General features: G+C 40.4%; 1 protein-coding gene across 1 annotated transcript in view; it reads left to right on the forward strand.

The window, feature by feature from the left end:
• plcb3 (phospholipase C, beta 3 (phosphatidylinositol-specific)) overlaps positions 1 to 25,900 on the forward strand; it is a 34,437-nt gene that overhangs the window by 6,097 nt on the left and 2,440 nt on the right. Inside the window, exons 2-32 of the mRNA XM_077544572.1 lie at positions 1,893 to 1,979; positions 13,739 to 13,807; positions 14,320 to 14,457; positions 14,546 to 14,625; positions 14,701 to 14,754; positions 14,843 to 14,921; positions 15,867 to 15,967; positions 16,059 to 16,225; positions 16,294 to 16,440; positions 16,590 to 16,747; positions 16,816 to 16,898; positions 17,864 to 17,948; positions 18,163 to 18,310; positions 18,392 to 18,493; positions 18,564 to 18,637; positions 18,707 to 18,803; positions 18,898 to 18,982; positions 19,553 to 19,677; positions 19,768 to 19,922; positions 20,822 to 20,983; positions 21,059 to 21,158; positions 21,786 to 21,890; positions 21,963 to 22,057; positions 23,042 to 23,165; positions 23,294 to 23,335; positions 23,459 to 23,568; positions 24,644 to 24,753; positions 24,835 to 24,994; positions 25,084 to 25,160; positions 25,243 to 25,332; positions 25,416 to 25,473. Coding sequence (XP_077400698.1) covers positions 1,893 to 1,979; positions 13,739 to 13,807; positions 14,320 to 14,457; positions 14,546 to 14,625; positions 14,701 to 14,754; positions 14,843 to 14,921; positions 15,867 to 15,967; positions 16,059 to 16,225; positions 16,294 to 16,440; positions 16,590 to 16,747; positions 16,816 to 16,898; positions 17,864 to 17,948; positions 18,163 to 18,310; positions 18,392 to 18,493; positions 18,564 to 18,637; positions 18,707 to 18,803; positions 18,898 to 18,982; positions 19,553 to 19,677; positions 19,768 to 19,922; positions 20,822 to 20,983; positions 21,059 to 21,158; positions 21,786 to 21,890; positions 21,963 to 22,057; positions 23,042 to 23,165; positions 23,294 to 23,335; positions 23,459 to 23,568; positions 24,644 to 24,753; positions 24,835 to 24,994; positions 25,084 to 25,160; positions 25,243 to 25,332; positions 25,416 to 25,473 — 3,267 coding nt within the window. The remainder of the gene's footprint in view (positions 1 to 1,892; positions 1,980 to 13,738; positions 13,808 to 14,319; positions 14,458 to 14,545; positions 14,626 to 14,700; positions 14,755 to 14,842; positions 14,922 to 15,866; positions 15,968 to 16,058; positions 16,226 to 16,293; positions 16,441 to 16,589; positions 16,748 to 16,815; positions 16,899 to 17,863; positions 17,949 to 18,162; positions 18,311 to 18,391; positions 18,494 to 18,563; positions 18,638 to 18,706; positions 18,804 to 18,897; positions 18,983 to 19,552; positions 19,678 to 19,767; positions 19,923 to 20,821; positions 20,984 to 21,058; positions 21,159 to 21,785; positions 21,891 to 21,962; positions 22,058 to 23,041; positions 23,166 to 23,293; positions 23,336 to 23,458; positions 23,569 to 24,643; positions 24,754 to 24,834; positions 24,995 to 25,083; positions 25,161 to 25,242; positions 25,333 to 25,415; positions 25,474 to 25,900) is intronic.

A 25,900-nucleotide genomic window follows, 5' to 3' on the forward strand; every position in this document is an offset into this window, starting at 1 on the left:
TGTATTACAGTTTCTCATTGCGGTTCACTAAAACTTAAAGAAAAAAAAAAAAAAGTATTTTGTTGAACTGACGGAGCAACCTAACCGCTGGTGAAACCAGAACAGCCAGTAAGGAAGGAAAGTCTTGGTTCGTGATAATCTACCAAAGTATCATGGTCTCAGAGTGCAAAAAAAAAAATCAAATGGGACGTCCCCAGAGGAGAGTCTTAAGCTCAGGTAATGAGCGTGCGTGTCAGAAAGTCAGCGCCAGAGCGGTCAATTAGGTCAATACGACAAAAGGGTGATTGACACAGAAGGAAGTAAACACAGCGACGACACCTTCTTAGTGATTTTCACGGAGTGCTAATTAGGGAGTGGGTCCAATTATAGAGCCGCCGCCTACTTACAAACACAAAGAGCAGCGGGATGTCGGGTAAACATGGCGAGTCTGGCCAACTTGGATTCATTTTTTTTTTTTGCGGCCTTTCGGTGAACTGACTTTGCTGCACTAAATTGTGTGCTCGTCCTCCTCGTCGCCGTCGTTGCTTGAAAGCAACAAGCGAGATGCTGTTAGTGGTCACATGAGCTGATAATTGACATTCCTCCGGGGCGGCGTTTGGTCGGGAATTTCTTTTGACTCGGGGATGATATTGAGTGAAATTGGCCACAGAGAAAAAGGAGGAAGTAAAGACTGAGACGACAAGGTCGCGGCCTTGATCGGAGACTCGGAGTCACCGTGTAAAGTTAGGTCACGAGTTTGATTAGGTACTTCATTGTAAAATGAGAATTGGCAGAATATTTCCTTTTCTCCTTTAACTTCTATCTGTTCCTCTTTACACATGAACTCTCATGCCGCTTTTGTCTTTTTGTTCCAAACTTTTTCCTTTTCTGTGTCTTATGTCAGCCGAGCCTGGAACCTAAACTGAAGGTATGTTTTGCTTGCGGGGCAACACTTAAGATTGCGGCTTTTGTATTTTTGAGATTTAGTGAAGTTCCCTGATTTGCTTTTAGAGAACTTGGCATACATCCGATCTCACCATCTCTTTTATGCTAAGCTGTGCTAACAGGAAACTGCTTGGGCTAAAATTAGCGCACCAAGTAGATATAGCCTTCTTTTAAAATTAGCTCTGACTCTTGACTTGTGGAGTTGTGATATAATATTGGGTAATCGGGTTGTTTTTGCCGGGTTGCCGGGCAGACTTTGCTGATGATGCCGTTGAGACTCGTGATGTCAGTACATCTGTCACTGCAGTGAACACCGTCAGAGTTGTTTCGCGGGACGTCCCTCCGGTGAGATTGCTGGCTGTAATTAAAGCGTCGAGAGCTGGGTGTGCGTATGGCCGCGTAATGGTCATATTAACTCGTTCACTGCCATTGACGGCTATAGACGTCAAAAAATTCATTTGAACTATTTCTATTAGTTTCACTTTTTTTCCTCTTTTGTCAACAAGAGTATGAAAACCTAGATTTTTTTTATTGTACATTTAGAACAGATTTAAAATTCATGATTAATTGTGAGTTAACTATTAAAGTTATGCGATTAATTACAATTTAAGGAATTAATCGTCCAATGCCCCTAATTTCTAATATTTTTTTTTATTAAATTTTTTAATTGTAATTAATCACTTGACTTTATATCTGTTCTAAATGTACAATATTTTTTTCTAGGTTTTTTCATACTCTTGTTAACAAAACAATGGCAGTGAATGAGTTAATGACGTGATGTGCCATCATTGTGCATGAAAACACTGATGAGACGCACGAACCTGACATTTGTTCGGCTTGATAATTCTTGTCATGTCATCACATTATGAACTTCGCTACATAAAGCTCAGTAGGGGCATTCTTTTTTTTTTTGTTGGTGTAAATGTATTTGGTTATGTCACTCCAATGACTCTCTGTCCCCATCCCAGGAGCCCAGCAGCGGGTCCCCCACCCTGGTGACCCTGAAAGTCGACCCAGATGGCTTCTTCCTCTACTGGACGGGTGGCGCCAACATGGTGAGCAACATGCATGTTAACACGGACATGGCCCTCATGTTGAAACGGGTGTCGTCAATTTGTCCTTGTCTTGTCCCTTGTTTCCTCCCTGACGTGCTCTTCATCCTTTTTAGTCCATCATCTCGCGTCGCCCTTCCTGCCCACCACTGCTTAAAGCCATTACTGCGGCCATATTAGATTGGACGTTGGAGGCATTTAGCGGACGTAATTAGCCGATGGCTACATGCAACATGATAGCAGGATGTGGGCTGAGAGGAGAGGGAGGCTTTGTTTGTGGCGCCGTCTTCTTTTGGCCATTTATGCTAATATCAAATTGTCACCCATTCGTCCACACTCCATTCGTGGTAATAGCGTGTGTTTGCATGTAACATGTAACAATCCTAGCGCGTTTTGAGATAATAGGCCATTCGTCGCCCGAGGTGGAGCCGTGACACTATTCAGCAAAAATTTATTTAAAGATGGAGGTGAGGGTGTTAGCGGGATGACAGAGTTTGGTATCGGGAGACGCAAATTAGCAACAGCTTCCCTGGAAATGTAAACCACCCAGTGCCGCTGAATTTGTTTTATCACCACTTCCTGCTTGTTATCATCATAAACCGCACAAAAGAGGAAGTCAGCCTCAAAATATTCTGGACAATAATATGTTGTTTGCGTCCCATTTAGACTAAACACGGCATTCTGATGAATTTTGCGTTTGTTAAGGAGCAAAATCCACCTGTTTATCCATTTCAGTGGGCGGCCATTTTGCCACTTGCTGTCGACTGGAAATGACAAGTTGCATAGCGTCTGGCAACGTCCAATCACGGCTGAGTTTGGTCATGTGACATTCGCAAGCTGTTATTGGCATTTACCAGAGTCATGTGTCATTCAGTCGGCAGCACTGATCTGAATATGTGACTGGATGGCCGATAGAACCATACACGACCGTGCAAGCCGTTGAAGTCACAGGGCGGCCATCTTGCTCCTCCCACCTCGCGAGCAGACTACTGTATAAACTACACGGTATACGCTCAGATGAGACATCAGTACAGTCAGTATAAGGCCGGAAGCGGGGTGAGGGGTTTGTGCCCGGGTGGTCACTATTTTTTAACAAGTAAAAAAATAAATAAAAAATACATGTATAATCCTTTAATGAAGATATCCAAGTTTCCTCCTGTAAACATCATGAAGCATATCATTTATACATGTATTTAACGCAAGTTGTAAAATGTCTGAAGTCCTCTTGTTTATGTTTAAGAAATCTAAAACATCATAAATCATGCTGTTTCTACTAAGTACTGTCTCAAATATTCTCCAATTTTGATACTATAAATGTATAGGATCGTAGGGAGGAGCAATATGGCGGCCTCGCGACTTCAAAAGTATTAGCCTATCGGCTATCCAGTCATATATTCAGATCAGTGGTTGGCAGCCAGTGGCAAAATGCAAAAAATTAGCAGGTTGATTTTGCATATTAATTGAATATTAATCAGAATGCCGTGTTAAGAGTCAGACTAGTGGAGTGAAGGCTGTTCTGGTGCTTTTTTTTTCTTCAACAGGTTCATTTTCGGTTCTGAAATTCCGGATTGTTATTAGAGACACGTTCAGGCCTTTAATTTGGTTTCGTGGTCCCCGAGGAGAACTTGCGGGCACAGCGGAGAAGCAGGATAGAGGACGCAGCAACACAGATATCCGTCTTTCTCTTATTATTAATGAGAGCACTTTTACACAGATGACTAGGATATTCTGGATGGGAACCCATTTCTCGGAATAGCGGCACCCAAAATATTAGAGCTCCAGTGCGCTGTTAATTGTCAATGTGGCTGATTTCGGATAATGCAGATTTTTCTTTGAAGACCCCATTGAGATTGCGTTATCACGGATGGGTTTCAAAGAAGTCCCCTTGAGCTATGACGTGGCAAGCAAACAATCGATTACTGATTAGCAATTAGCTCTTTCACTGCCAGACGTTTTCAGAAACGGGATGTCGCCAGTGCCAGCCGATTTAAGCATTTAGAGTGATCTTTCAAGGTCCACAGAAAATGTTGTGTTTGGACTATGGAAACACACATACTACCAAATGAAAGATTGGACTCTCAGCTTTCATCAGAAAAAAAAGTTTGTTTCTACCTTATTCCGTTCTTCAGTAATCAACAATAGAAAATGGTTACTTTCACCGAAATTCTCTCTTTTGAAACAAAAAACGGAGAAAAAGAGCTTTTTGTGAAACGATGTTATTTCATGCACTCTAGTGAATTGTACACTTCTTTTTGTCCATGAATGATGCCACAAACACCTAAATAGTGCTTTACTTCTGTAAAACGCTTTCACCAACAATGAAAAAGTGTTTTTTGATTGCAAAATGCGTTTATTTCCATTCAACAGTGTAACAATTTGACAAAATAATTTCGCAAACTATTTACTAATGTGTGCAACTGTGGTACTACTTACAATTATGTGGATGTTTCAAATACAGTTTTTCTTTTTGTAACGCTCTCCTGCGTGCAAGGAGACGCCAGGACTCGCACACAGTTTACTTTCACTTTCACATTGGTCCGTTTTGCGTGCAAACGTTACACTTTCTTGACGGCCTTTTTTTCCGGGGAATAAAAAGCAAGTAGCAGACTGTACACACTCCTCCGATGAATATGCATTGGACTCGGGGCACTCTCCGTCGTCCGATCGAACGTCCGCCTGTGCGTGCTCGGTTGCGCTCCGCGTTACGACACCGTAATAGCCGCCGCGTCAGCGGTTCCAATTTCGCCGTCAAGCTCGGATTCACCTTCATCATCATCGAGGATAATCACCGTCGTCATCAATGCACTATTTTAGCGTTGGTCGATGCCTTTCGTCTTGTAAGTGTAGAGCTGCTTGCAAACGCTCGCCATTGCCCGTTCCCTCCTCCATCTAGCTCCATCTAACGTCTTCTACTGCCGCGTCAATGCTTTCCAACCACGGAGTCACCCTCATCTTCATCATCTATGATGATCATCGTCAACAATGTGCTTTTTCAGCGATGCTTTTGGTCTTTGAAAAAAACGTCTCGGGTGTGAGCTCCTCGCGACCGGCCGCCATTTTTCCTTTGTCTTCCATTCTCATCTCCTGCTCGACGCTCTAGCTCCGCCTCTACTGACGCCCACCCGATCTTGTCAAAAGAGAATCATCGCTGCCCTCTAGGGGCCAAAAATAGTCATTAGGCACAACAGACAGACTTGAAACTTTCATCAGACTTGCGGAAGGGTTTCCTCTACCCGTTTCAAAAAAAAAAAAAAATCATTGGATGACGTCTTTTGACGTCATTGGCAGTGAAGCGTAGGTTTTTACTTGACGTCTTTAAACGTCAGTGGCAGTGAAAGAGTTAGGGGTGTGCCCAAAAATCGATTGTCATAAGAATCGCGATTCTCATTTAGTATGATTCAGAATCTATTTTAAATGTCCCAAAATTGATTTTATATTATTTTATACTGTCTTTCCTTTGTTTGTGTGTGCCTTTATTTGGGAGCGCTGTTCATGTTGTACCCGGTTTGACCACTGAGGGGCAGTGTGGATCCACGCGGTCTGATACACTGTTAAGTTGTAGCCACATTAGAGCGTAGAAGGAAAAAGTCACAATCAATTTATTCAAATAAAAATTGTTTTTTTTGGCAGCATGGAGTCGTTCTTTTGAGTGGTAAAAGTGCCGCGAGTAGAGCACTAATTAGCATTAGCGAGTCAGACTGGAGTTGATCGTTACGATTCCTTGAACATCTATAAATTGAAGCAAAAATCATTGTCAATCAAATCATTTTGAATCAAAAATCGTTCTTAATCGAAAATCGAATCGCACACCCAAAAAATCGGAATTGAATCGAATTGTGAGACATTCAAAGATTCCCAGCCCTATTAGCATTCATACAATATGTTTTTCAACCTCTCCAAATGATCTCCAAGAAACATTTAGGAGTTGGACTCGAAGGGATTTAGTAAGAGTTATCCTGTGATGATTTCAACCTTCACATCCCTCACATCCTTCAAATGTGCAGTGTATATGATGTATATGTCTCCCTTCTCCCTTTTTAAACATCCACATTCTAAACCTCTTTAACTTGAACCTTTAGCCACACTTGGAGAGCCTCGCTGGTGATTTATATCCAACCTGCTCTGTTAGCTTTGAGCCGGCTTTGAATTCAAAATATTTAAAAGTAACGACAGCTGGGCCTCACTTGCATCACGTACTGTACAGTACAGGCCGGCCTTAGCAATCTTGTCACATGGTTGACACCAACCCCCCACCCCCCCTTTTGATGTGTCACTTTGAAGCTATGCTAATTTATGATGTTGGTGGTTAAGCGATGCTGCATGTCGCCGTCGGAAATTCCTTGTTGTATTTAAAAATATATATATATTTTTAATGCAGTACTGAATTGTTTAGGCGGGAAAAGACTTAAAAGTTGTTGCAAGAAACACAGTTGAAGCAGGCAGAATTGCACCGTGCTTGATGACGGAATACCTCCCAGTCTCCCATGACAGCTGGAAGTCGTCACACTCTCCATGACATTTCCTCCATTCTTTGCCCAGCGTCCTTCTTTGCCCTTTGCTTTGACATGTTTATTTTCCTTCCCTCTTCCCACTTCCCACCTTAGCCGAGCAGATGCCCCCTCTTTACATCGTTTCCCCCTTCCCCAATCCCTCGAAACAACACTATTCATCTTGATGGGAGTTCCCCCGCGGGCGTGGGAAAGTGGGCAGGAAGTTACACAGACGGCGTATATGATGGGGGTGATTTTCTTGTCCGATCTCACCATATTTCCCCCATTTCTATCAATTCTTCCTCCTTGTTCTTCTCTCCGTCCCACCCACACAGTATAATGGACATGTCAGTAGCACCTTAGGGGGCACCCCCGGGGCCGTAAATGCCTCACCACAGACCATTTAGCCCGTAATGGAGCCAAATTTGATTCTTCACACACAAATGGCCGACAAATACTTGTACAAGTGTGTGCTCACAGACTTAACTGAAACCATTTAGCAAAAAGTTCCAGCTTAAAAAAAAAAAAAAAAAAGGCTAATTAACCTGAAATGACAAGTTGTGTTTTAATAGGGTGTCATAATTCTTGCCATGTTGTCACCGGGTTGCCACCAGCCAAGAAATAGTTTTTAAGCTTCGATAAGCTTCGATTCTCCTCCTTTAATTAGATGGTGGCGCGTATGTGCAATCTATTGCAAAATGTCTGCCCAATTAGTGTCTTTTTTCATCATAGCAAACCAAAAAGATGGCGTGTATGTGCATGTGTATAATATAAGCCAGATGGATGGTTTGAGGCAGGATTGTTGGCAGGTACAAGTAGCTCAACTCTAACACAGAGGGGATCGACTTGGGAAAAAAAGGGTTTACACGACTTAAGGGGTTGTTGGGGAAGTTGAGTGTGTCATTTGATAATGTGACAACTTCCTCCCCTCTTCCGCACATTTGCTTTTATCTGAGGGTGCACGCGCAGTGGCAGTGTGGTGCGCGATTTCAAAGAACAGAAATCATCTCTGACAAAGTTGCCATCTGCCTTTTTACAGTGGACCTCCAAGTGTAACTCCAGTTAGCACATTTTAATTTTAATAAATGTATTTATTTTTATTTTTATTTTTATTTTTATTTTTATTTTTATTTTTATTTTTATTAATTAATTAATTTATTTGTTTTAATTTTAATTAAAATTAAAATTTAAATTTAAATTTAAATTTTAATTTTAATTTTAATTTTAATTTTAATTGTTAGTGAGTCTAGTTACTAGAAGTGTAATTTCCTTCTCAAATTGTGTGTGATCAAATCACAGAGTAATGACAATTAAATAGAATGCATAAAAAATTAAACGGTTTTCACATCAATATTAATTCGATGCGACACCTTGGCCACATGGGGGCGGTGTGATACAGGCATATGGAGGAGACGGTCATAATCCTCAGTCAACTGTAGTAATAGAGGTTTTTGTAGTTGTTGAATATTAAATCTTGAAAACAAGGAGTAATTGTGCTTGTTAAACGTGATTTCATTATCAGTCAAAAATAATGATGATTATGATTATTTTTGTTGTTTTTCACATTTAGAAAAGTGGACTTTCTTTACTCGTTCACTTCCAGCCATTTTCACTGAAGCAACCCCCTTCGCTCCCAGCTGTTTTACTGGATTTTGACAGATTTTGCAAGGCCCACAGAATATTGTGTTGTATTGCTATAAAAAAAACATGGAACCTACCAAAAGAAAGATTTCTTCAGGAAAAAAAGTATATTTGTATCTGTTTCCGTTTTCATCGTTATTCACAAATCTGTCGCAAACACTGGGGAAAAGAGCTTGTTGCAACATGGCCCTGGTTGATCTCTTATACTCTGCTGCCACCTGCTGGTCGTTTTTTTTGGTAAAAAAAAACTACCATTGCTTTAGCGACCTCTTCAGGTCAGAGGCTGTATCAAAGCATTCTGTATACTCTAGCATAAAAAAAACAACAACATAAAAAAACGTATAAATACGTTTTTGGAACCATGGCAATAAACAGCTTAAAGTCAGTTTTTCGAAGAATTGTCCGCTTTGTGACAAACTACTACTTGTTGTGGAGGGAAGAGTTGTGTTCACTTCCACATTTAGCTCTTTATCATCATCATACCATACCACTTTATTTATATAACACATTTAAAACAACGTTGAACCAAAGTGCTGTACAAGTTAAAGGACAAAACAAACAACCCACAATAAAACGGGATTCTAGTTTTAATGTTGCCATAATTAGTTGTGCAGTTGAACCTGAGATGAGCCTTAATGGAAATTCTTGACGTGCACAAAATACACGCCTTTTGTTTTTGTGCCAATGCTATTAGCAGCTAATGACTTAATCATTCAAGCTTCTTGATAATCTTTGAAAGAGAGCCGGAAAATCCGCGTTGAACGTTACATGTATAAACTTGTTTTACACTTGCATTGTTTTGTCGGTGTGTGTGTGGCTGGTGTGTCTCAAATGTGTCTCCACCAAGGTTATAATAGTTTGCCACTTTTCATTTCTAGTTAATTTTCACTTTTGTTTTCAAATCCAGCTACAGTAATGTTAGTTTTTATTCGATACTTAGTTTTATTATTAGTTTTTTCCCCCCCTCGCTTTTCTTCATCCCGCTGCCAAGTTGAGAACTTTCACACGCATCATACGAAAAATTGTTAGCAAAAGTATGAAAACCTAGAAAAAAATATTTGATTGTGCATTTAGAACAGATATAAAATTTGTGATGAGTTAACTAGTGAAGTCATGCAATTCATTTAAAAAAAAATAATCGCCTGATGAGATGATTAACATTTTTAATTGTAATTAATCGCATGACTTCACTAGTTAACTCACGATTAATCACAAATTTTATGTCTGTTCTAAATGTGCACTAAAAAAAATTTCTAGGTTTTCATACTCTTGTTAACAAAAGTAGAAAAAAAAGTTAAACTAATAGAAATAGTTGAAATGACGTTTATAACCGTCAATGGCAGTGAATGAGTTAAGAACATTTTGTTTAACAAATTATTATTTTTTTTTTAGTTTTAGATATCCCGCCCGTTTCCGTTAACTATGATAACCCGGGTCTCCACATGTTTGTGTGTGGTGGATAAGTTCACAAGCTTCCCGAGTTGTTTTTGAAGTGTGTGAGCTTGTCTCTGCTCGCTCCATTCCCGCCCGCATTTTATTGCTTTTGATAGGACAGCTTTGTTTATATGTAAGCGAGTGCATGTGGCTTTTTATAGTGGCCTCTCTTGCTTTTTGCTGATGTTGACTAAACTGGCTTTGTGAGTTTATTTCCCTTCATCTCTTTTTTACCATTTATTCAGCATTACTGGTCACAGTCTGTGTGAATATGAAACTGTGTCGTTCCAACAAAAACTATGTGGGCGAAGGGAACTTAATCCGGCATCTTTCTTTATAGCTGATTATTACTTTTAGCAAGAAGGGAACAATTACACCGCTTGTTAAAGGTCATAGGTCTCGTCTCGCTTTGGGGGGGGGGGGGGGGAGCTGAGGATCAGTTTCTGACCCGCTGCCACCGCGCGACATTTGAACCCGACCGCGATTGGTCACCCGAGGCACCTTTGGAACGAGGATCTTCAATAAAAGGCCTGTGCGGGCGCGGCACAGGAAAGGAGTGGCGCTCCCTTGATTGTTTTCTTGGCATTTAATATTCTACGTTCTACGTTGCAGATCCTGAATGTAGGACAGTGGAACAAAATGTCTGACTCCCTAATCAAAGCGCTGCAACTCTTAATCATATGGTGGCTAAATATAGCTTGACCTCTACTGGCTTTTGGTTGGGAACAAAAGACTCTAGACAAGTTCTTTTTTTTTTGTTTCAACCCTCGCGGATCCTGAGGTCCTCCGCCACCGGCCTTTTAACTATTTAGGACCAAAACACACACGGTGAGGCTGAATTCAGCTATTGTGGTGCTCAACTATGCTGGCAAAAGACATCAGGGCCGCAGGGACTGTTGATATTTTTAAAAGGAGGCTCAAGACGCACCTTTTTAAATTTTAAGTGATCTCTTTTACTATTAATGTCTTTTAATTTTAAGCTCCTTTTGTCCTATTGTCCTTTTAGTATGGAGGACCAAAAATGCCAAAAATAATGAAATATAAATAAAAACAGATATGAAAAATATAATTCAAAAATTAAATACAAAAAAAATTATGGAAATAAAAACAACAATACATATTAAATAAAATATGAATAAATAAATACAAAAGTAAAAACGAGACTTAAAAAATAAAAATAAATACAAAAATAAATAGAATTAAATATCAGTCAAAAATGTATTTCATTCTTTTTTTTCATCCAATTAATTTTTTAAATTTAATTATTAAATTATATATTATATCCATTTTTATTTTCACTTTTATTTCTTTATTTATTTTTAATTTTGGCATTTTTGGTCCTCCATATTTAGCTTGTCATCTTTTAGCCAGTGTTTCCTGCATTGGGAGAGGCGGCTGACCTTTTCATGGGGTCGGGGTAGTGTTAATGATGATTTGATATGATTTATTTGACTTCATTTTCTTTTTTTTTTTCTTTTTTTTTCTGGAGAGCTCAGTATTGTTCATTCGGTAATTCTAATTTTACCGATTTGACATGTCATCATCATTTCTCTCTATTTTTTATTTATTTTTCTTACCAACCAAAGACATGAAGGACATACCCAGGCAGGCTTGAATAAGTTTGCTGTGGGAGGATTTAACCGTTTGTCTCACATGTGACGGAACAGACATAAGCATGCACATAAAAATATGCGTCCCTCTGTAAATTCCGGACCTCAGGAAAAGCTCATTTGGCGCTATGATCAGAGTCCAAAGTCATAAAAGGTGTGGGCTGCATCGGGGCTTGGCACTGACAGACAAATGGAGCTCTACAGCTGCGACGCCTCGCTCAGAATTACACAGTGAGACAGACGGGCCAGCTGAGCACAAGGCCGGAATATGTCAGGAATGTACTCGCAGAAATGGCCGACTTTCTCAGCAAGCGCGCCCCCCGCCAGCACTTCGGCGAACAGCAATGTGCGCAAACCTCATGCGTTTTCTTTTTTTTTTTTCCAATGACACGCTGACACATGGTGCTCTTTCAGAGTTGTGTCTCTCCCCCCCCCCACCCCACCCCTCCTCCTCCTCCTCAAGCACGCACACACGCCATCTTGCTCAACAAGTCAGGATGTTTCACAAGTTTGAGCCTGCAAGTCGGCGATTAGCAGTGTGTGTGTGTATTTGAAGGGCAAGTAACAAAATGCTAACTGTCAAAACGCACACACAAAGTTGTCGTCTCAGTTCTTGCAGTCTCCAAGGAGTCGCCACGGCGATGGCAGAATGAAACCACAGCCTGTAGGAGAGGTGGAAGTTTTTCAATGATTGCCTGTGTGCGTGTCCTACAGACCCAGAAGCGCTTTATTCTCCCCGGGACTCAAATTATTCTCCACTGGCCAGTGGGAGGACATAGTTTGAGTCCAACTCAATTTGTGATCCCTTTTGAAATTGGTCTTTAACGTGTTATTCTGCTTGTGGACAATCACGGTGAAGCAGACAACACTACAACATGGGATAAACAAAAAAAAAATGAAGTTTTGTTTCTGGAGAGGAACTACAACTGTGACATGAGAGAAAGGAGGAAACAGACGGTTTGGCAGACAGAGAGCGAATAACAGGAAGTATGACATAAACTGTTTTTTTTTTAATTCATTAAAGATCTGATGATGGTAGTTTTAGGAAACCATGAAACAGGAATACTAAGGGAGTGAAAGCAGTTTTACATATATACAGTTCCCTGTTTGTTTTGGTTCAGAATCTTATTGGAGGTATTGAACCTCACCACTTTAATATGCACATTCACCAAACACTTCTTTATTAACTCTTTGACTGCCAAAAACGTTAAATAACGTTTAGTAAAATCCTATGGGGGAGTGCCAAAGACGTTAAAAGACGTCTGTTTCAAAACAGAGGTGAAACTAACCATTTTCTATTGTTGATTACTGAAAAACGGAATAAGGTAGAAACAAACTTTTTTTTCTGATGAAAGATGAGAGTCCAATCTTTCATTTGGTAGTATGTGTGTTTCCATAGTCCAAACACATAATTTTCTATGGACCTTGAAAGATCAGTCAAAATGCTTAAAATCGGCTGGCACTGGGGACAACCCGTTTCTGAAAACGTCTGGCAGTCAAAGAGTTAACAACTAAAATATGATGATTATTTAAAAAAAAAATTGTATTCAAGCATAGTTATGGGGTGGGAGAGTCGGATTTGGCTCTTTTCAGCATACAGAAGGCTTTGATGCTCTGAACTGAAAAGAATGGTTGAAGCAATGGTAGTTATTACAAAAAACGGCCAGCAGGTGGCAGCAGAGTATAAGAGATCAACCAGGGCCATGTTGCAAATAGCTCTTTCCTCACTGTTTTAAGCAGATTTGTGAATAATGATGAAACAGCTAATTGCTGCAAAACGGAAACAGATACAAATATACTTTTTTTCCTGATGAAAGAAGAGACTGTAATCTTTCTTTTCGTAGGTTCCATGTTTTTATAACAATAGAACACAATATTCTGTGGGCCTTGCGAAATCAGTCAAAATCCAGCAAAACACCCGGGAGCGAAGGGGGTTGCTTCAGTGAAAATGGCCGGGAGTCAATGAGTTAAAATGTAAATAGCAGAGGCCCCAGAGTTGAACCCTGTGGAACACAATACATTCCGTTAAACATGGGAATATTGCACATATTCATCCGACCACTTTCAGATTTTTGCTCGACATAGTATGAAGGGATTACGATATCACACGACGTACCATCCCAACAGCCACAAGTCGACACCAAATTCACTGATGGGCAAGCGGGACATATCGTCACATATCATATCATGTCAGGTGTGTGACTTGACCTTCACTGAACGCCTGAGGTTCGATCGAACCCAAGTTAAGAACTACGGATTTAGGACTTTCATCCATTGCTGCTTCTTCTGCCACAGCTGCCACATTTTGCTCTAAGCTTTGTTTTATCTTTAGTTGTCACATTTCTTTTTTTTTTTCATACTTAACTCATTCACTTGCAGATATTTTTACTGAAGCAATCCCCTTTCCCTCCCGGCAGTTGAGAGCTGTATGCTCTGGCATTAAAAAAAAACACACACCCCAAAAACAACAACATAAAAACGTATAAATACGTCATTGGGACACACTCAAAAACTCACTGTGACCCTGCTAAAAATTTCTTACAATTGTCAAATTATGGTCATTTATGCATTTATTTATTTATTTTAGGAGGTGGAGATTCTGGACATCAGCACCATCAGGGACACCAGAACAGGAAAGTATGCCAAGCAACCAAAGGTAGGTTTGTGTGTGTGTGTGTGTGTGTGTGTGTGTGTGTGTGTGTGTGTGTGTGTGTGTGTGTGTGTGTGTGCGTGTGTGTGTGTGTGTGTGTGTGTGTGTGTGTGTGTGTGTGTGTCTGTGTGTGTGTGTGTGTGTGTCTGTGTGTCTGTGTGTGTCTGTGTGTGTCTGTGTGTGTGTGTGTGTGTGTGTGTGTGTGTGTGTGTGTGTGATGGTGTCACCTCCTGTTGCTGACGAATCCATGCCACTCAAATGTGACTGTCACTTGCGCATTGCTTCTCGATGTTCTGAAAGGTGACGAAGCTCTAATGAGCCTCGGCGCAGATGGACCAGGAAATGACACAAGCGGCGGTGGGGACCTTGAACATGAAACCCAAAAATCATATTTAGTCATGATTCGAGTCTCGTGCACTCTTGGGGGGATTATTTTGTCCGCGATAGAAGCCACAAAAAGGCCACGTCATGGTGATGAGTCACACCAGCGTCAAGGTCACGCCGTACGTTTGCCCCAGGATCCCAAGGTACGAGATTTGCTGGGCTTCGGGAAGGGCGACAACGTGGAGGGGAAGCTGGTCACCGTCGTCCATGGCAACGACCTGGTCAACATCTCCTTCCTCAACTTTCAGGCCATGCAGGAAGACACGGCCAAGGTAGCCACGGCAACTGTCCGACCGTCTTTCACTCCTTCCTTCCCCACCGTTCACAACAATGATTGCAACTTTTCCCCGCTCTTCCCAGATTTGGACGGACGAACTGTTCACTTTGGCCACAAACATTCTCTCCCAGAACGCATCACGGAACACGTTCCTCTTCAAAGCGTAAGCGCTCGCATGTCATATTCGGTACGAGTACGACTTGGACTGACGCGCGTTTCGCTTGTTGGACTTTGTCAGGTACACCAAGTTAAAGTTGCAGGTGAATCAGGAAGGCAAGATCCCAGTGAAGAAGTGAGACGCCGTCTCGGCAATTCGTCGTTTTTCCAAAGGAAGAAGCGGCGACTCAATCCGGTTTGCGCACTCGGTCTCTGTCTTGCAGTTTCCACAAGATGTTTTCGGACAAAAGGCGACTGGAGACGGCTCTGGAGCAATGTGGGCTGGTCAACAACAATAACAAGGTAATCGTGTCTGGCTCGTTAGTTGTTGGAAAAAGATGCAGGTCAGCGTCCCTTCAACAGGAATTTCATAGAAAACCTTCTGCTTCTTATTATGCTTTTTTTTTTTTTTAATTATCGTTTTCCCTTTGCCAGTAAGAAATAAATAATCCATTTTCTTTAACTGGGTTATGTCATGAAATACTCTTGCAGTCGTCTGCGTTTTAAGATGCCGCGCTTGTGGTTTCTCACCCAAACTGTGTTTCTTTTGTCCCGATTAGCCGCCACTAATCTTCTCCAAAGATCAATGCGAAGTCACAAGACTTGAAGTATAAGGGGCCGACTTGTACAATCGTCAATGTCAGCGCTTCTCTTCTTGGTGTTGTCCTCTGGCTGCTTACACAGAACACGCTAAACCGATCAGTTTTGCGTCTTGCTTTATTCAGGAGCTTTATCTTCTGCTTAACTCATTCGATGCCATTGACGGCTATAGACGTCAAAAATTCGTTTGAACTATTTCTGTTAGTTTCACATTTGTATCCACTTTTGTTAACAAGAGTATGAAAACCTAGGGAAAAAAATATTATACATTTAAAACAGATATAAAATTACTAAGATTACTCTTGAGTTTACTAGTGAAGTCATGTGATTAATTACAATAAAAAAAAAATAATTGCCTGATGTCCCTAATTTAAAAAAAAAAGGAAAAAAATATTTTAAAAAATAGATGATTTTTTTGAAAAATTGTAATTAATCGCATGACTTCAATAGTTAACTCATGATTAATCACAATTTTTTTATCTAAATGTACTTTTTTTTTTTCCTCTAGGTTTTCATACTCTTGTTAACAAAAGTGGAAAACTAATAACTAATAGCAATAGCTCAAATGAATTTTTGACGTCTATAGCCGTCAATGGCAGTTAATGAGTTAATGTTTCTTGGATGCTTTTTTTTGTTCTATCTTTGCAGTCAGATGGATTAAAGCCAGATGATTTCACATGGGAGGCCTTTCAGAAGTTTCTCAACAGTCTATGCGTGCGGTCGGAGATACAAAGCATTTTTGTGGAAAGGCAAGCGACGCTTATACTATTGTGTGTGTGTTTTGTCGCTGTTTTTTTTTTTTTGCTTGTTTGTTTCACCTGCTCACCTTTGCTGCTTCAGCGGCTCCAAGGGGAAGCCTTTCAACTCTCTGGACCAGCTGACCGACTTCATCAACCGCCGGCAGCGCGACTCCCGCCTGAATGAGGTTCTGTACCCGCCGCTCAAAAGAGAGCAAGTCCGACAGATCATGGAGAAATATGAGACCAACGTCAGCCAGCTGGAGAGAGGTCAGAGTTGCGTCAAAAGACAAAAAAACAAAACAAAACAAAGACAAAAAACTGTGTCTCGCCTCCAGACCAGATCAGTTTGCAGGCCTTTTCGACTTATCTGGGAGGGGAGGAGAACAGCATCGTCCCCCCAGAGAGGCTGGACGTCATCGACGACATGAATCAACCGCTGTCGCACTACTTCATCAACTCCTCGCATAACACCTACCTGACAGGTAACCCGCAAGAATTGACACTGAATGCGCACGTCGGAGTGACTCTCTTTTTTTTTTCCCCCCGTTGAGCTCAGTATTGTTCATTCTGTAATTTTACCGATTTTTTTTACCGGAGTGACTCATTGTTTCCTCTTGTCCCGTGTCTCCAGTGGGTCAGCTGACCGGCTTGTCCTCAGTGGAGATGTACCGGCAGGTGCTGCTCACCGGCTGCCGCTGTGTCGAACTGGACTGCTGGAAGAGTCGAACCCTGGACGAGGAGCCCCACATCACCCACGGCTTCACCATGACAACTGAAATACCCTTCAAGGTGTGTGATGCCATATTTTCTCAAGATGAGTGAATGTAAGCTGAACGGCCATTTTTTTCTGATTGCAGGAGGTCATTGAAGCCATCGCGGAGAGCGCTTTCAAGACCTCGCCGTACCCCCTCATCCTGTCCTTTGAAAATCACGTTGATTCGTAAGTGTGAAACCCCCCCCCCCCCTTTAGTTGCTCTCCAGTGGCTCCTTCTGGAGCTAAAAAAAAGTAAAAAATTACAGCATTGTTTTTTAACATATTTGTTTTTATTTTTCAGATAAAATTTTCTTTAAATGAATCAACGATTAAATTAAAAATGAATCATTATTTATTTATTTATTTTAAGTCAGAGTTCTAATTTTTAAGCTGTCAAAAAGAGGCGAAAGGTAAATGAAAAAGTTTTAAAAACATTGCCTAAAAATGTCCAAAAAGAGGAAAAGCAGAAAATTACCGTAAAATGTCCATGAAATTGTCAAAAATGTCAGACAATTCAATTTTTTTTTTTTAAAAAAAAGGCAGAAAGAAAACGTTCAAAAAGTAACCATAAAATGTCAAAAACAAAAGAAGGCAAAAAATTACCATAAAATGTCTTTAAATTTCAAAAAGTCTGAAAATTGTTTTGTTTTTTAAGTGAGAAAAGAAAACATTCAAAAAGTAACTATAAAATGTCCAAAAACAAAACAAGAAATCCCGAAAAAGTCGACAAAATTGCCAAAAATGTCAGAAAAAAAGGCTTTAAATGTCAAAAAATAGTCATTAATTGTCCAAAGAAGGAAGTAAGAGAGGCATAGAATTGACAAAAATAAATTTTGACAGAAAGGCCACACAAAAAAAAGGTTAAAAATGTAGGAAAAAGGTGCTTTAGACTAACACAAACACACAATTTCATTCATCACAATGTTCAAATGTTTTGCGGCTCCAGACAGATTTTTTTGTTATTTATTTGGCCTAAAATGGCACTTTTGACAGGAAAGGTTGCTAACTCTGTAGACAAATAAAATCGCTTCAAAGTTGCAGGTGTTTTGCGGGATTTTGTGGGGGTTGACTGTAAAATATAAAATACAAAAAAAAAAATTAACGCTGACTAGGCCCATGCAGTATAAAAAGCTTTTCTTTTCTTTTTCCAGGGCCAAGCAGCAAGCCAAGATGGCGGAGCATTGTCGTACCATATTTGGAGACGCCTTGCTCATTGACCCGCTGGAAAAATACCCGGTAAGACTGATCTCCAGTCAGATATGTCTTCTTATTGTTTTTAATCTGTGTTTTTAATCTGGGCTACATTCGTTCTGTCATATTTATCTTTACATTGGTAATCATGGAAAAAGTTCTTAAGTAGTTTGACGAGTGCAGGAGCCGCCACTTGAGATCTTTGCGATAAAATTGCGCAACCGAAGATTCACCTTTGATGTTTGGCCCTTGACGACAGCTGGCGCCGGGCCAGCCGCTGCCCTCGCCGCAAGACATGCTGGGCAAGATTCTCATCAAAAACAAGAAGAAGCACCACCACCACTGGTCCTCCAGCGCCGGCAGCATACGACGGCGAGAGCTGGAGGAGCAATCTTTGCCCCAAACTGGTACGCAACCAAGACAAGGAAATGATCAAATCAGTATGGAGACGTTGCTCAGGCTTCATGGGGGGTGCTTTGTGTGTGTAGACTGCCCCCTGGTGGATGGTGAGGGAGGACAGCTGCTGACCAATGCGGAGGAGAAGCTTGTGGAGAGGATGCTCAAAGACTCCGATCCTCGCAAGTCCATTGGTAGGCCAAAGAGACAATTACGGCTCAATACACTGCAATGTTGTCGGGCTATTTATCTACACATTCTCAGGAGGCGAAGGAGAAAGCGAGGAGGACGAGGAGGACGAACCCGTGACCGAGCTGAAAAAGCCCAACTCGGATGAGGTATGAACCTTAGCGCCGGAGCTTTGGATTTGGAGGCTGATTGAGAGATTCCCCCCCCCCCCCCTCTAGGGGACAGCCAGCAGCGAGGTCAACGCCACAGAGGAGATGTCCACGCTCGTCAACTACATCGAACCCGTCAAGTTTAAGAGCTTTGACCTGGCCACCAGTGAGTGCGCTAGCGAAATTGTACCGTCCCAATATTTGGTGAAGTCTTGCGGGCTGATACTCCTAATAACACGCTTGCCGTTATTTTACACCAGAGAAGAATAAGTTCTTTGAAATGTCTTCATTTGTGGAAACCAAAGGCATGGACGCCATAAAGAGCTCGCCCATAGAGTTTGTTGAGTATCCTTTGATGGACACGTCTCCAAATGCACAGTATGAAATGAGTGCTGCAAGGGTTTTAACCCTGGCGAACCTCGGGGTCAAATTTGGCCCCTATAAATTTTGCTACTCAAATAACAAAGACCTTTTTTTTTTTTTTTTTTTTTTACAAATTTAACTTCAAAAGTCCAGAGTGCCACTTCTGACCCCTGCATGGGGCCATCTAGTGGATGAATATTGCACTTACATGAGCCAGAGTGGTGGTGACAAGATGGCTGGCAACAGTTGAGCTTGAAATCAATCCAAACAAAACCATCTTCTCAGCAAACCATCAGATGGTAAAATTGTGTTTTTTTTTGTTAATCTATTTCATATCATGTTGCACAATGACTAGGAGTATGTTTTATATATATATTTTTGATAAATTAGCAACTCTGAGCTAGTTCAAAAAACAAGGGTTAAAATTGAAAAAACATATATTTTGGTGGTCAGTGAACTTATAGCAGTCATTTAATGTATAATTCATAATTTTCCAAAGAAGAAAAGGGTTCTTGGGTTCTCCAGGGTTAACACTTAACAGCACGACTCCAGGTACAACAAGAACCAGCTGAGTCGAATTTATCCGAAGGGAACGAGGGTGGACAGCTCCAACTACAACCCGCAGCTTTTCTGGGACGTGGGCTGCCAGATGGTGGCGCTCAACTTCCAGACCCTCGGTGAGCGCCAGGAATGTAAACAAGCGAAAGCCGCCTGCAGACTTGTTCATCTCCTTGCGGGCTCTCTCTCTCTCTCTCTCTCTCTCGCAGATCTGGCCATGCAGCTCAACATGGGCGTGTTTGAGTACAACGGCCACAGCGGCTACCTGTTGAAGCCCGAATTCATGAGGAGGACGGACAAGCACTTTGACCCTTTCACAGAGGACATCGTGGATGGAATAGTTGCTAACACGGTCAAAGTGAAGGTCAGGGCAAATCGCTTTTCCTTTTCGAGCCTGATTTTGATTCATAAAATCATGAATCGATTATGTTAAAATCTGTTGTTTTTTTTTCATACATTCTCAAGAAAATAGAATTTTAAAGGCTACATTTTTTTGTGTCTTACTATTTTCTTGAAATTTACTGTTCACATTAATTGAAAAGTATTTTCTTACATTTATGAAAGACCTGACCTATTAAACTTTTAGACCATTCAGAATCTTTTAAATTCATATTTACAATTATGAAAATATTTTCATCTCATCCTTTCTGATGTCGATGTTTGTGTAACACTTAATCATTTGACCAGTTACTGCCGCTGCAAAATTGTATTTGGAATTTAATATTTGTGGAGTTTTTAGCATGTCCTTGTCATTTAAGAAGAATTGCTGTTCCATAATTAATCAATATCAGATTGAATTGAAGTCAATTGAATCAAATCAGGAAAAAAAATCAAAATCAAATTGAACTGAACACTTGTGAATTGAAATCAAATCGATTGAGGAAATTTGAATCGATACCCAACCCTAGTAGATATTAGGCATGGGCAAGTACCGATACCAGATATCGATATTGTTTCAAGATATCAGTACTTGCAACAGCGGACAATACCATTTTACAATCAAGAACTACACATTTGAAATAGAGGAATAGAAAATTGCTATTAATTTCATGCAATTTGAAGGAGAAATACGATATAGGTCTTTCTTATAAATTATTGTTTTTTGTGCAAATTAGAAGCTAGTTGTATCAGTAATGTTGACTACTCAAGATTTGAGGACTTGGTCTGGGAAAAAAAAAAAAGTAGCGAATATCCCGAGTAAACATAGCCAAGTTTTCTTGAGTACTGTACTTAACCACACCTTGTTTTCCCGACATCTGTCAGGTGATCTCAGGCCAGTTCCTGAGCGACAAAAAGGTCGGCGTGTATGTGGAAGTGGACATATTTGGACTTCCTACAGACACAAAACGCAAATACCGGACTAAAACCTCCAACGGCAATTCGCTGGATCCCGTTTGGGATGATGACGCTTTTGTCTACAATAAGGTGAACAATCCTTTCGTCACATCCGTCTTGCATTTAGTTGTGCTCGCCTCTTCAAATAGAAATCTCCCTCCCCAGGTGGTCCTCCCAACGCTGGCGTCTCTGAGGATCGCCGTGTTCGAAGAGAACAACAAATTCATCGGACATCGCATTCTCCCCGTGTCGGCCATTAGGCCAGGTCAGTGCGCGTGGTGCACCTGAGGAATGACCAGGGATGTGATTTTTCCGCTAATTCGCGGAATTCCGCTTTTTTTATCTCCCCCCAAAAAAAAAAAAAATTCGATTTTTTTTATTTTATTTATTTATTTATTTTTTTAAATTTAGTAGTTCATTGTGTATGCACATGACTCAGACAGATAACATCTTCTGCTATAACAAAGACATTTGTGGTATGCTCTAATATGAGTTACTTTTCATTTGGTCATGATACAATTATTTGTTCATGAAATTTGAACTCTTCAACATTATTTATGTGTTAACTTAGTAATCACATTAGTTAGATATGATGATATTCTCAGTGATAGTTTTTAAAAGCAAAGGCAGTCCAATGTTTTTGAATGTGACTGATTTTGAGTTGACTAAAACTGCCATTTTATATGGGATAGTTCAATATACATTGAAAATTTATGCTGTTGTTTTGTCTATTTCTTTGTCATGTGAGTGCATTGAAAGTACTTAAAAACACGGAAAACCGAAGCCCCCCGGAGCTCATGGGCCCCCAGACCCCCGGCTAAATTTTCAGATAATTTCACTTTGGTCAAATCACATCCCTGAATGACTCAAGCTTGAATTTTGGAACTTTTAGGTTACCACTACATCAACCTCAAGAACGAGTTGAACCAGCCCCTCTTGCTTCCTTCTCTGTTGGTCTACACCGAGGCTCAGGACTATATTCCCAATGAACACCAGGGTGAGTGGACTTTGGAGAAAAAAAAAATCACATTAAATCGCAATCGCTGAAACAATTCTGCTTTAATTTCAGAGTATGCCGAGGCTCTGACCAATCCCATTAAATTTTTGACCCAGCTGGACAAAAGGGAGACTCAACTGGCTGTGCTCCTGGAGGAGAACTATGAGGTGCATGCACATTGTGTGAACCCTTGCACATATTCGACCAGTTTCTATTTTTGACATAGTTAGTCAGGTTTAGTCAACCTAGAACATTTAATAGATAATAGAGGAAGGGAAGACAAGAGATTTAGATTTGTTTTGCTCGCGAGGAGAGCGGACAGAGATGTGCAAAGATTACAATCTCCTACCCATTCTGAGCACACGCCGCCGAGTCCTCTCTTTTTATTTTTTACAGGGCGTTCCAACAACAAAATGTTTCAGTCCTTACACTTCCTGTTTTCCAGCATGAGTCATGCTTTGCACTACTATAAGAGTAAATATGGGATAATTTATGTACATTTATTCTAAGAAGGGATTACATTCGGAGTCATGCTTTGCACTACTATAAAAGTAAATATGGGATAATTTATGTACATTTATTCTAAGAAGGGATTACATTCGGAGTCATGCTTTGCACTACTATAAGAGTAAATATGGAATAATTTATGTACATTTATTCTAAGAAGGGATTACATTCGGAGTCATGCTTTGCACTACTATAAGAGTTAATATGGGATAATTTATGTACATTTATTCTAAGAAGGGATTACATTCGGAGTCATGCTTTGCACTACTATAAGAGTAAATATGGAATAATTTATGTACATTTATTCTAAGAAGGGATTACATTCGGAGTCATGCTTTGCACTACTATAAGAGTAAATATGGAATAATTTATGTACATTTATTCTAAGAAGGGATTACATTCGGAGTCATGCTTTGCACTCCTATAAGAGTAAATATGGGATAATTTATGTACATTTATTCTAACAAGGGATTACATTCGGAGTCATGCTTTGCACTCCTATAAGAGTAAATATGGGATAACTTATGTACATTTATTCTAACAAGGGATTACAATCGGGCTAACAATTTAGCACGATCACCTGCAGCCAATCATCGCCAAGCGGGGCATATCATCTTTCACTGACAAATCTGTTGGCTCCTTAGCGATTCCCCAACCACCCTGGAGATGACGAGGTCAAGAGGGAAAACGAGGTCACCCCAGGACGCGTCTCATCGCCCATCCTCCCTCCTAGCCGACCCGACGAATGCCCCGACATCATCCAGCCAGGTAGCGACAAGTGCAAAGCGTTTCACCTGCTCTACACGTCGCTTTTTGCTTCTTCCGCTTTTTTGCTTCCCCATCCTTCATTTCACACGTCTGCTTCTCCCTTGTTTTTTGTGTGCGTGTTAACATAGCGCAAAGCCCAAAGGAAGACCTCATCGCAGCTGTTTTGGCAGGTAACGCCATCCCGCCACATCACTTTCAACCCCCGTGTCTGTGTCTCTCTTCAATAAATTGCACGTTTATTCTTCCCCCATTTCGATATATGCCCGTTACTTACTTTTTGTCACATCTCTCAGATGTGAAGCCGCAGTCGTTAGAGGAGCTGAAGCAGCACAAAAACTATGTGAAGCTCCTTAAGAAGCAGAGCAAAGAACTCCAAGAGTTAAAAAAGAAACACCTGAAGAAGGTAAACACGTTAACTTGACGACAATTAATTAGGGGTGTGTCAATATTAGTGCATTCATTTAAAGTTGTAATAATAATGCTATATATTATATTCTACATTTTTAAAAATGCAGAATTTCACAAGTTACTTCATGTTAAATATTAGAAACATTTTAATATGAAAGGAAAAATGGACTGAGCTGTCACCATCGTCAGACAAACGCAATTATGCCATCTAGTGGCAGAAAAATGACCAACACAAATCAGTATCACACTCATTTTTTTACAGTACATCTTTTTAATGTTAACTCACTTTTATGAATTATTATGAAATTACTGTATCAATTCCTAATAGATGCAGCCAATTTTCTATTAGTTAAACATTTTCCACTTTTAACAAGAGTATGTAAACTTAGGGGGAAAAAATTATTGTACATTATATTGTACCGGTACATTTAGAACAGATAAAAAATTTGAGCTTAATCATGAGTTAACTGTTGAAGTTATGCGATTAACTCATTTGCTCCCAAAAACATATAAATATGTTCTATTTTAAATGTTTTAAGTGTCCCAAAGACGTATTTATAAACATTTTTATGTTTTTATGTTTGAGCATACAAAAGGCTTTGATCGAGCCTCTCAACTGCACAAAACGGTTGAAGCAATTGTAGTTATTACAAAAACGGCCAACAGGTGGCAGCAGAGAATACGAGATCCGCCAGGGCCATGTTGCAAAAAGCTCTTTCCCCCACTGTTTTTAACAGATTTGTAAATAATGATGAAACTTAACGATATTCTAATGCTAATTTCTACAAAACGGAAATGGATAGAAATATACCTTTTCATCCTGATAAAAGAAGAGACGCTAATCTTTCTTTTGATAGGTTCCGTGTTTTTAGAGCAATAGAACAGAATATTCCTTGCAAAATCCAGTAAAAGAGCCAGGAGCAAAGGGGATTGCTTCAGTGAAAATGGCTGGGAGTGAATTAGTTGATTACGCTTAAAAATTTTAATTACTTGCCACCCCTACTATTAATACTTTTTTGTCCCTTTTGTAAGAGGATAAATACGGTCAGTTATCACTTTTTGTTTGTTAGGTGTGGAATCTTAGTAAGGAGCAAAAGACTCGAAGTACTCAGCTGGAGTGCGACGTTCAAAGGAGGCGGAGTCAGATGGAGAAACACCTTAAACGCAGCGTCAAGAAGAAGTAAGGATCTGGAAAAAGAGTACCGCGGCGTACAGTAGAAGAGCTGGTTGTGATGCGTCGTGTTTTTGCTTCCTTATTCAGCGAGCCCCAGGAACCCGTGCGGCAAGAACTGTCTGCTCTGGATCAGGAGCATGAGAAAAAGACGGTGCAGCTCCGGGAATGGCAGATGCGGGAACTACTGAAGCTCCGGCAGCAGTTGCACTCACTCGAGAGGGAGAAGCAGAAAGCGCACCTGCAGGAGGTACAGGAGGAATCCTTTCGCCAAAAGCCGACAATTTGAAAACTTCGAAGTTTCTCACACACACACTCGTGCCGTTTTCATCCTTTCAGTCTTTCCAGAAGTTGAAGGAAATGGCGCACGAATGCCAAGCAGCTCAACTCAAGAAGCTCCGAGAGATTTGCGAGAGGTGAGCGCGCCCGTTGGCAGGGATTTCAGGACCGATGTGGCACCTTTTGTCAGCGTTTTTTTTTTGCGTTTCCTGCTCGCAGGGAGAAGAAAGAGCTTCTGAAAATCATGGAGAGGAAGCGGCAGAACAGCATCAGTGACGCAAAGAGCCGGGACAAAGACAAGGCTGAGCTGTAAGTGGTTATCCATTTATTCACGTTTGTATTTAGTCATTCATTTTTATTAAAACGATTTCCTCCCGCTGTCTCATCTACAGAGAACTGAATGACATCAACAGGAAACACGTTCAAGAATCTGTCGACTTAATACTCAGGGTAAACACACTTGAATACAGCACTTTAAACGACCATCACTGTTTTTTTTTTTTAAAGATGCAACGCCGGGGCAGCAGATACACATAAAACAGCAGAGGCCCCAGAATTGAGCCATGCGGCACACCATACGTTCATTATATATGTGAATTCATGCATGTGTCAGTTACTAATTGTCACAGACAAATTGACAATTTTACATTATATATTATATATTTTAATTTATATGTTGTTATGTTTTGGAGTGATTCAGTATTGTTTCATTTTAATTTAGTTTAGCAGAAAAAAAGTTAAAAGCCTAACTTATTAAAAGATCAATTCAAAATATTTTGTTTTTGGTACTTTAAATTTCTTTGTAGCTCTTCGTATAGCAAATAAAGGAATATTTTTAATACATTTTATTGTATTAAATTACATTATAGCAGAGCTT

This window comes from Vanacampus margaritifer, chromosome 15 (genome assembly GCF_051991255.1).
Source record: "Vanacampus margaritifer isolate UIUO_Vmar chromosome 15, RoL_Vmar_1.0, whole genome shotgun sequence".
Classification (NCBI taxonomy): domain Eukaryota; kingdom Metazoa; phylum Chordata; class Actinopteri; order Syngnathiformes; family Syngnathidae; genus Vanacampus; species Vanacampus margaritifer.